The following is a 12,185-nucleotide window of genomic DNA, read 5'->3' as shown; positions in this document are numbered from 1 at the left end:
TGGAACATGCCGTATGATTGCTCCTTTAGTGGCAAAACATCTCATGTCTGAACAGGAACCCTGATCATTCCGGGTTTATGGCACAGGGGTGTTGGGACAGAGGAAGCACATATATCCCTGCTCCTCTGTCCATGACTTGGAGGAAGAAACCTGATTGGTACATTGGTAAATGAGACAACCACTTCGTCCTGCCAAGAGATGATAATCATTTTGCCATTCCCAGCTGCATCAATATAGTATAGTATATTAATAAGCATAGTAAATTTCTCTTTCTCACCTTGCAAAACCAGCTTATCAAGTAGCTACATGTACAGTATTTCTAGGTTGTTAACTGGGAAAGGGTGGAATGGATATCCCTGATTTTCGGGAATGTATTAGTACAGTAGAATGTGTATTACAATATCAGCTTGGCCTGCAATGAAAGGCATCCTGACTTCTGTTTCAAATGGTTAAAAGTGGTGGCAACACTTTTGAAAGTAGTTACGATTTGCTGTCATTTCTCAAAGCTTGTGTAGTTTGCTTTCATCCACAGACTTACAACATATTTTGCCATAGTTCTAAACCTCCATGGATTCATTAGTGGGGCATTACCATGAGCTTCCCTTAAACAAGAATATAAATAAAAACATGCTTCTTTGCTACATCACAGTGTGCTGCTTTAAAATAAGAAATAGTACTTCTTTGGTGGCCAGAGAGCGTTTTTGTGTAAGTTGGGTATGTTTGACATCCTCTGAATCTAAGGGAACCATTTGCTCTTTGGAGCATACAAGAACAAGAACTGAGTGTTTGTGCTTCGTATTAATAGAAAATGAAAGAAGTATGTTGCATAGGGAGGAATGATAGGGATAGTTGTTACATGTTATTTCTAAGAGCGCACAAATAGTGTGCCCTCTCTTCAAACCTCTTGTTATTTTTTTCTTTGTGGAAGTGTCCATGATGTGGTCAGAGGCATCAAAATATAAATTCTTTTGAAACTCCCGAGATCTTCACTTGAGACGGTGCCTGTGGTCTGCATATCACAGAATGCACACTTCCTGACAGGAAGCCATGGTATGGGCTGGACTGGTCAATATTTTCCTACTCTATTATCATATTTACACAAACAAATTATATGTAATGGGACAAATTTTTAGTGTAAATTCTAGTGTGTTATAAAATGGTTTGATTCTCCCATACGAAAACACACATCCTGAAACTGGAGGAACTGGTTTATTTTTTCCTCGGGTAATAATGCAATTTAATCTACAACATCAGCTTATCTATCCCAACATTTATGCATTTATTTATTTAATAATTTAATAAGCTATCTTCCAACGGGTGGTAATGTAGGAGCTTTCCAATATGTGGTTAACACAGTTTTGGCAGCAACCAGAAGTTGCATGGAAAGCTCAGCTGCAAGGTCATTAAGACTGAGCTTAACAAATGTAAAGAAGAACTGATGATGGTTGGTATATGAAACTGAGGGCAGGAGTTTGAGTCCTAAAAAGATCAAACTGACCTAAGTATATAAGGGGAGGGGGTAGCAAATCCTGTTAACCTTCATACGTGTGATATTTGCTCATGGACAGTGAGTGTAATAATTTGCTTTTCAGGTACAACCACACAGTGGAATTTGTTGCATACGGAAAACCATGAAGGTGATACAGTCTATATAGTTGCATTATGCCTGGAAAGCTTTCACTGATAATGCGGAATAGTACTGAAATTTCTAAAAAAAAGCACTCTCCTAACTGTAATATTCAGATAAGACACCATGGGCACATCCTTCTTTAACAACCAAACATCAATAACAGAATTTGTACTTCTGGGATTTGTAACTATTAAAAGAGGGAAGTCCTTGCTCACCATCCTCTTCCTCACAATGTATATTATGTGCTTCTTGGGCAACTCAATCATCATCACTGTGTCTCTATTAAATCAGTCCCTCCACACACCTATGTATTTCTTTCTTGGCAATCTCTCCTTCCTAGATATCTGTTACATCTCTGTGACTCTCCCTAAAATGCTCATAGATCTTTGGGTCCAATCTCCACACATTTCCTTACTGGATTGTGCAGCACAAATGTATTTTCTTATCTCATTGGCGGGTGCTGAGGGATTTCTTCTTGCCTCTATGGCTTTGGATCGGTACTTTGCTATATGTCACCCATTGGTCTATGCAAGATTCATGACTAAATGGACCTGTCTCCAGCTGACTGCAGTATCCTGGGCTTGTGGCTTCTTCAATGCTACTCTCCATACAGCACTCACATTCCGCCTGTCTTTCTGCAGATCTAATGTGATCAGTCATTTTTACTGTGACATTCCTCCATTGCTGAGTATTTCATGCTCTGACACATCAATTAATGAAGTGGCACTTTTCACAGTGGGTGTATTTGTAGGTTTTAGCCCTTTTTTCTTTACTCTGATCTCCTACTCGTTGATTCTTCATGCTGTTTTCAACAATCGGCAAAAAGGACATCGTCACAAGGCCATTTCCACCTGCGTATCTCATGTCACGGTTGTGATTCTGTTCTACTGCTCTGGGATATTCACATATTTTCGACCTACCTCCAGCTACTCACTGGAAAAGGACCAGCTTGTTGGGGTTCTCTACAATATCATAACTCCAACGCTTAACCCTATCATTTATAGCCTACGGAACAAAGAAGTGAAAAGAGCAATAAGTAAGTTATTAATTAGATAACATTATAAAGTTAGGACCTTTAACAAGAACTGAGATTAACTGAGACACACTGTTAATAAATGGTGGAACAAGACAACTGAACTTTATTTAAAATAAAATGTTACATGGTGTGTGATGAGCTGAGAGGCATGTGATTTCTGTTTTACCATATGATGCTAAATATTCCCGAAAAAATGCAATAGGCATGTGATGTCCTCTAACCTTAGTTTCCCCCAAAAATTGGTGTACTGTTTTGTAACTGCCAGTAGTGAAAGTTGCAAATAAATATGGAACCTTGATCAACTAACTTGTATGTGATCATTTCAGTATAGTGGTATGCATGATCCAAAGTAGATAGATAGATTAGATTAGATTAGATTAGATTAGATTAGATTAGATTAGATAGATGATAGATGATAGACGATAGATGATAGATGATGATAGATGATGATAGATGATAGATAGATAGATAGATAGATAGATGATAGATATAGATAGATAGATAGATAGATAGATAGATAGATGATAGATGATAGATGATGATAGATGATAGATGATAGATGATAGATGATAGATAGATAGATAGATAGATAGATAGATAGATAGATAGATGATAGATAGATAGATAGATAGATGATAGATAGATGATAGATAGATAGATAGATAGATAGATAGATAGATAGATAGATAGATGATAGATATAGATAGATGATAGATATTTTGTCTTCACTGATAATTTCTTGAGCACAACCTTATATGTACCTTAAAATCCCACTTTAGGCAAATTTTGGTAATTTTTTTAGAACTGAAGTCATTCAAAGGTGAAATCTTCAAAATATTCCTCTGGTTAACTTCCATCATTATGACTTTGGGAACCAATATGTTTCAGGCACTTTTGTTCCAAAGTTAACAGAAAGGTGAATAAAAGAGATGGTAATTCTGTATTTTAAATAACTAATACCACAATGCTAAGGATTGACTTAACATGGAAACCTTCATTGCTATGAGTTCTTTTAGACATTTCATGGATGACTCTAACCTTGGATCCCCAGTCTTGGGAGGGATATTGGCACCATTTGGAAAAGAGGATCTGTGGCCAGGAGACTACCATCCCTACTCCCATGAGCATCTTTCACCAACTGCTTGCCATATTTCTGATATGCATACTTCACAAAATGCACCAGCTCTCAACACTATCATCTATAGCCTACGGAATGCAAAAGTGCAATTGGCAGTTGAGACATTGGTGGGGAAGAGAAAGCATTTACTCATGGAAATTAAGATTGTCCAGAGAAATTGAATTGAATTATGTCCATTTGTCCTAACTGGTGGAATGAAGACTTAAAGGCTTCCAAGATAGCATGGAGCTTTTCAATGAAATCCAAACATGAAAGATTTTGTGACTCTTTGGGACATTTTAGCCAAGCCATGCTCTACTGTCCTACACCTGATACCATATCTGCAATGTATTTCATGTCAAACTTCTCTTTGTCTGTTAATGACTTGCAGTGTTCTTCTTTAATTTGTATCCCTAACATTCTATACTCAATTTGCTCTGAGTACAGGTATGGAGCGCTGTACACAAATCATTCAAATGAACAGAGTTGAGGATGACAATTTTCAGCTTACAGTAAAAGCACACTTGAATGGAACCAGGAGAGGAAACCTTAATGGCTGCAGATATATTATGAAACATAAAAAAGCCCCTTCACGGCTTTTCATTGTTTATTAAAATACCATTTCATTCCTGCAGATTTTATTTTATATGTAGCACATAATGATTCTATTTTTTGTTTCAATTGCTGCTTCCTTTTTATATTGCTAGGTGTTTTTAAAATGGCATTGTGACTTCAAATGCAAAGTGCCTTTTGTACCAGAATGTTGGGATAAAAAAGCTTTAATAAAACACAAAATAAAGGAAATACCTTAATATACACATTATTACAAGCAATCTTGCCCAACAGAATGCAATTTCTGCATTATTTTCACTAAGAAATGCATTTCTAGGTATACTTTCCCCCAGAATACACATTTGTGTACAGATTATTTATTGGAGAACTGAATGGCAAAATTCAGAGAAGTTTAAAGAGATTTCAAAGGATAGAAGCATTTTGTTTAAAATATTGTTTCAGGAAGTATGAATTATTTAGATTCAAATTAAAATGTGAAGCAAATCAAAATTGTATTCCATTCCTGTTTCACAGATCCTTTCAGTAATGTATTAGTTGCAATGTCAGAATAGAACTGAAGATACTCAGGATCAAGTCCTTGTTCAGCCATGAAGCTCACTGGGTGGCCATGGGACAATCACTGCTCTTTAATCTAAACTCCCTCACATATGGTTGTGAGGATAAAATAAGGAAACATATATGCTACATTGAGCTGAGGCATAAATAAAGGTGGGGTGATACACACACACACACATGCATACATATATACACATTCACTATATTCTATAAGACCAGAAAATGCTTAAATGCCCACAGATTTCACATTCCAGACTGTGTCTTTGCACTTGACTCTAGCTACTGACTCCCCGCCCCCGTATTCTTACTAGAAATGAGTTTTGTCTCCAGACCTGTTGTTGAGGTATGCACCATGATGTGCACTATGACAGTGTGTGGTTGCAACATTGCACACCTGAGAACCATAATGTTCACATTTGATTAATGCTTACTCTGTGATGATGAAAACTCTGCTCTGTTTTGTTTTACCAAAGGCAGCATTGCCAATGGTCAGGTTCTCCATCCCCATTTTTGGGAATAGAGAGGAAGGCTGTGGGAGAGAGGCCTCCTAAGAGAACTGTGGGAGTTGAAAGCTTGTCTACCTGGACTAGAAATACTGATGGGAATTTATCTAAAAGGGTATCTTTAGCAAATGCCCATTCATTGTATTCTTATAGACCAAGCATAATTTACAGATTCTTCCCTACCAAGCACTAATGAATGAATTTGTAATGATATTGCCTGTTTCATCTCCATACCAAAAGGGAAAATATATTTCTGCATGTAGCACTTTTTGAACTCTCTAGAGGTCTTTTGACCTGAATTTTCCTACAACACTGTTTTATTATCATTCTATCCCTGATGGATTTTATCAGAGAAATGCTCCCAACACTTTCTCTGCGGAATTAGGTTCCCTCAAGCATTGGATGGTATAAATACAGTGAATACGTCAAAATTCCACCTAGATGTGAGCATCGGCTTGTGCCTAGTCACTTCACTTCAAACATCCATATAAAATGTGCAAATATTAGGGTGGGTGGTGGAGCAATGCTCCAGTTTAGCAAAAGTAATGCTGCACACCTGGTAGAAAACATGCTGATGTTCTAGCAAATGTGTAGGTCGGAAGCAGGACTTGCTACCACTCTTATGCTTCCTCTGAAAATGTGTCTGTTGAACAGTCACACAAAGATAAATTATTTATTTCATAAAAATCATACACATGGTCTGATTATAAAAGGGGGAGACTAAAAGCAGTATTCAAAAAGAATTTAGAAATGCTAAATATATAAAAAGCCATTGGAAAATTGTATCTTAAATGGCTTTGGAAACATAGGATTTTTGTAATTTGATGTTCCTTGCAACTTTAGAGATAACACCACTTCTTTTTAGTGGATTAAATACATAGAATTTTGTTGCTTCCATGAATTCATTGGCAGGGTATTCTCAACACTTTCCTTCAATCCTGAGCTGTATTGAGGTTGAGAGCACATCTATGAAAATACCTATGTTTGAGACTCCATTTTTCACTGTTTTGGAGCAAGAAAGAGCAAGCACTCATTCTGCAAAGTAAGTTTTTAAGGGTGTGGGGGTATGATTGTTAAATCAAAATCAAAGGTCATAAATTCTGATGAAACATGAATACGCTTGCCTGTGTTTTAATTCTGGTGTTGAGGTGTGTGTATGTGTATTAAGGATGTTCCCAGCCGACGGGATGCTGTGCTGAGTGGTTGGCCGGGATAAGTAGATGGCCATGCCACCCCAGGGCTGCCATGGATTGCCTTATTTGAAGGACAGGTGGAAACCCATGAGCCTCCACAGTGGCCGGAGGGGATTGGGAAACAATCTAAAATGGTGCTGCATGTCTGGGGGAGAGAGGAGGTGCCACGTCAGGCTGACAAGACAGTCACTGACAAAACAGTAGGCAGCCATTCTGGTGTGTGTGTGTGTGTGTGTGTGTGTGTGTGTGTGTGTGTGTGTGTGTAAAGGACAGCAATCTTGACAACTAGACCCAGTTCCTAGGAAACTCCCAACAATGGGATCATATGTATATTTATTTTGATTCATTTAGAATCATAATCAAGAAATGTAAAGGTGAGGGAAATAAACAAATGAGGAAAGGAAAGGGAAAGAGACATAATTAATGAATAAAATGCAAATGATTCAAAGCAGATTCATGGGTGCCACTTGACGTCTCTCTTTTTAAATTATTCTACCTGCAAGGTGGATGACTTGCATTTGGGACATTTGGAAAGCATGAGAGCTGATGAATAATCAAATTTAAATCTACACATTAGTCCAAGAGATGACAATAGTGTTGACTCACACTGGAATTGTCACAGACTGTGCCCATTTATTATGTTTTTAAGACAGTTGAGAATGTTGTGATGCTTTGAAAGCCGGAGTAAGAAAAGAGTGCAATGTATTAATTGGCATCTATCCACTGTTCTTGATTACTGTTTGGCAAACTGACTCCATCAAATGAGCTTGCAATGTCATTAATACCTTCAGTAAGTTGGATGCAGTAATACAAGGTTACCCAAACAATTTTTAGCAAGCTGCTTCTTTTTAAAAGGGTTCCTTGCACATTATTTCCAATGAAAAAGAAGGTGTAGTCTGCAAAACATCAAACAGGGATAGACCTCTCTCCCCTCTCTGTCTCTCTCAATTCCACACAGCCCCTGGAGATGTTGTTACAAAATCACATTATGCCACTTCCAGTGACATTTATGGCCCCATTTTGAATATGTGTGGCAGGATCTGTGCTTTCTAACTGCTTAGAGAGATTTTAGTTTTGAAAAAGCTAAAGAAAACAAATAAGAGAATGGATAAAAAGTCATTGGACCACCTCATAATTCTGTAAATTATATGGCTCTCACTAAGAGCCATATAAACATAATCAGATTTGCTTTGAATTACAAAAATATTTTCTTACTTAGCAGTTTTCTAGACTGCCTTTCCTCTCACAGGGTTATCTCAGGACAGTTCCTAATTCGGGGTTAGAGTTCATATGATTGGATCAGGGCATGTTATACATTTGAGAACTGCAAACCTACTATATTTGACATGAACTGATTAGTTTTGATTTCCAGCAGCACCATTATTCATGATGTGTTTGCATTGACCATATTATCACATGACAAAATTGTGTTGTTTTAATGCAGTGCGGTCCTCCACTTATAAGAATCTTAATCCAACTGCATGTACAATTGGATCAAGTTTACTTCTTCACACTGTTTTAGCAATGCATACAAGTCAACACCTTTAACTATGCACTGTGGACCACAAAAACTTATGCACTTATAAATTTGTTAGTATTTAATGAGCTGTAAGCCAAACCACTATTTTTGCTTCACCAAAAAATCTACTCAGGAAAGTGCTTTTTCTGCGCTTTTTCACAATATGTACAGTTGTACATTATCAACATGTGGAAGATTGGGGGGGGGGATATATGAGAAAGCTGAAAGTGAAATAAAACTATGCACACATAGTGCTAGAAAGTAGAAAATTGTAAAATATAAAAGGACCCAAGAGAGAATTCTGAATCCATTCATTTTACTTCAGGTAATATATCCCAAAAATCTGAGAATAAATTAGGAAAATTTGGGAACAATGCCCATTTATGAGTGCTATTGTATTCACACCCTCTTGGGGGTCTTATAGAAAGCCAGTGTAAGAACAGAATGATGAACCACATAGCTCTTTTGGCTGATTCAGCAGGCACTTCTTAAATTCCTAAGCATTTTGTAAAATCTGTTTTGAATTCAAGCATGTGATAATTTAGACAATTCTTAATCCAATTTCAAAGACATTTGTGTATGAGGTTCATGGGGTAATTACATTCATTAACAAAACAGTTCTGAGAAAGATTGAAAATGAGGGAGTGGGAAAGATAATGGTTTGGTCTGCATGCCAGGCTAAGCAAACCATAATTTAGCATCATAAATGAGAATGGGGGCTTCCAGGAAGAAAATTTAATCTACTTTGTTCTTCTTTGATCACTTTGCTGCCATGCCATGCCATGCCATGCCATGCCATGCCATGAGATTTGAATCCACTCTAATGCCCTAACTTTCTCCAGACCAGCTATGGATTTGTAGAATTCCTTTATCCTAAATTACATTTTTGCCTGGTGTGACATGCAAGCCAGACCAGTATCAATAGTGTAATAATCTGATTTTATTAATCTAGATCTGCCTTTTCCTCTTCCATACAGGATATCCATTCTATGGAAGAGCTAGCTGAGAACCAGACCAGTCTAAATGAGTTCATCCTGGTAGGGTTTTCATACCTTGCTGAATGGCAAATCTTGCTGTTTTTGTTTTTTCTGCTGATGTACATTACTGCCTTAGTTGGAAACATGCTCATAATTCTGCTTGTGAAACTCAACCATTCCCTTCAAACTCCCATGTACTTCTTTTTGGTAAACCTATCTTTCTTAGAAATAGGTTACACCACTAGTGTGGTGCCCCAGATGTTGGCACATCTGTTAACAAAGCATAAAAGCATTTCCAAAGCTAGATGTGCCGCCCAGATGTATGCGTTTACCATCCTGGGGCTGACAGAATGTTGCCTCCTGGCAGCTATGGCATATGACCGCTATGTTGCCATATGCCACCCATTGCACTACACAGCAATCATGAATCACCAAGTCTGTACAAAGTTGGCAGCCGCAGCGTGGATTATTTGCTTCTTGGTACAAGTTGCTCAAACAGCATGGATCTTCAGCTTACCCTTCTGTGGTTCTAAACACATCCAGCATTTCTTTTGTGATATCCTACCAGTGGTGAAAACGGCATGCACAGATACCTACAAAAATGAGATTGCTGTCATGGCAGTGACCATCACTTTTATCATGAGTCCATTCCTACTAATTATCCTCTCCTACGTCCGTATAATTTCAACCATCCTTAAGCTTCCTTCTGCTGAGCAAAGGTGGAAAGCCTTCTCCACTTGCTCCTCCCACCTCACGGTGGTGACATTATTCTTTGGGTCAGGCCTCTTCACCTACTTAATTCCCAAGACTAGCTACACTTCACGGAGTGACCAAATGAGTGCTCTTATGTACACAGTTGTCACTCCAGTTTTAAATCCCATTATATATACCCTAAGAAATAAACAAGTGCAGAAAGCTTATAAGAAAACAATTGCAAGGGTCTTCTCTCCACAAAACCCAACTAGCTGAATGTCTGAAGAATGGAGCATAGAAAAAAGAAAAAAAGTGAACACTGAAGACATAACTACTGATTAAGCGGATGTAAATATTTCATTCAAATGTGGCTCGTGGCTGCATTATTGCAGGAAGCCAACCATATCCCAACCCAATGCAACCTGGACTGTCTGTATATCAGTGATCATTTGGGAGGGATTCGTGCTTTAACTATAAATCTACATGTGCTTTAATTATTTCTTTTTGTAGACTGCTGTACAGGAACCTGATTTTTTTCATGTGTCTTACATGGTTATTGAAGAGCTAAGTGTGAAGCACACTCAGTAACAATGGTTTTCTGGTTTATTGCTGTCATCCTGTTGGCATCTTTTCTCAATAAATATTAGGTATCCATTTACTCACAGACCCAATTCTGACACACACAAAGTGTGTGTATGACCACGTTTTAGATTTTACTAAAATTCTCCCCTGTGGGGAGTATATCCCACACAAACGTTAGGTACCACCCAGGGCCCTACTGCCACTGCAGCCACCAACACCCTCCTTCAGTGATGAGCTTTTGCAACTGAAAACTCTCTTTGTTTCAGCAAGTGTCATTTTGTGCCTACAACTGTGGGTGAGCTCCAGCAGCCAGTGCGCCCCACAACAGCCAGTGCTCCTTCCACAGCCAGGCTGAAGCCGGGAGGCCACCCCAAATAACTACAGCCATGTTGAACCACAAGTTCCACTCCCTTCAAAATTGGACTTCATTTGCCTTAGATTATTATCTAGACTGATGAAGGACTGTGTATAACTCAAGTCCTTGTATAGTGTACTGGATGCAGCTGTTGGTATGCATACAATGCACTGCACGACCAACTCCATTCATGTTATTCTAATCAAACATGACTACCTAGTCTTTTTTATCCATCCATTCATTAATTTCATAAAATTTATATAACTGTTTGTTTGTAGAAAAAACCTGAAAGAAGTTTGAATCCACAGGAAATTAGATGGGTGAAATTTAGATTGCATTGAAAAGCAGTATTTTCAATTCCTATAAAAATGAGAGGTTTCTGGAAGTAATGGTAATTTCTTGCATCACCCAAGGATTATATGCATATATATTTTTGTTAGCCATTCTTACCCCCGGGGATTAGTTAGCAGAAAATTCCCAAACGTATTCCTTCAAAATTGAGTTGCATCAAGAATGAGATCACATATATGAAAATATCTTTGTTTGGTGCATCATGGTGCACCGCTCTGACGCACGAAACAGCAGTTACTTCTGTTGCAAAGTAAGATTTTATGGTAGTAAGGTATGATTGTTACATCTAAGTCAAAGAACTTTTGGTCACAACTGACTGTGTTTTAATTCTGGTATGTTTGTCTGTAATGCTTTTATAGCTAGATACTGTTAGGAGAATCTCAACTGTGAGATATTCTATCATCTATCTATCTATATCTATCTATCATCTATCATCTATCATCTATCTATCTATCACCTATCATCTATCTATCTATCTATCATCTATCTATCATCTATCCATCTATATCTATCTATCTATCTATCTATCTATCTATCTATCTATCTATCTATCTATCTATCTATATCTATCTATCTATCTATCTATCATCTATCTATCTATCATCTATCTATCTATCTATCATCTATCTATCTATCTATCTATCTATCTATCTATCTATCTATCTATCATCTATCTATCTATCTATCTATCTATCTATCATCTATCTATCTATCTATCTATCATCTATCTATCTATCTATCTATCTATCATCTATCATCTATCATCTATCATCTATCTATATCTATCTATCTATCATCTATCTATCTATCTATCTATCTATCTATCTATCTATATCTATCTATCTATCTATCTATCTATCTATCTATCTATCTATCTATCTATCTCTATCTATCTAATATATCTATATCTATCTATCTATCTATCTATCTATCATCTATCTATCTATCATCTATCTTTCTATCTATCTATCATCTATCATTCATCATCTATCTCTATCATATATCTATCTTCATTTTTATTTTACAACCAAGAAAATTCAAGTCATGAAAGAAACGAAGAAATAAAGGAATATAAACGATTCAAATCAAACTAGTGTGTGT

General features: G+C 37.2%; 1 protein-coding gene across 1 annotated transcript; it reads left to right on the top strand.

Moving 5' to 3' along the window:
• Nucleotides 1–1,753: 1,753 nt before the first annotated feature.
• Nucleotides 1,754–10,072, top strand: LOC310830816 (uncharacterized protein; the record flags this gene model as incomplete). Its single annotated transcript, XM_083710651.1, has 3 exons — nucleotides 1,754–2,666; nucleotides 4,231–4,295; nucleotides 9,104–10,072. The coding sequence occupies 3 exons, from the start codon at nucleotides 1,754–1,756 to the stop codon at nucleotides 10,070–10,072; spliced, it is 1,947 nt and encodes a 648-aa protein (XP_083566777.1).
• Between the last annotated feature and the right edge of the window lie 2,113 nt (nucleotides 10,073–12,185).

The sequence above is a fragment of the Podarcis gaigeae genome, assembly GCF_964106915.1.
Source record: "Podarcis gaigeae genome assembly, chromosome: 13".
Taxonomy (NCBI): Eukaryota; Metazoa; Chordata; class Lepidosauria; order Squamata; family Lacertidae; genus Podarcis; species Podarcis gaigeae.
This window is presented reverse-complemented; position numbering and strand designations above follow the sequence as displayed.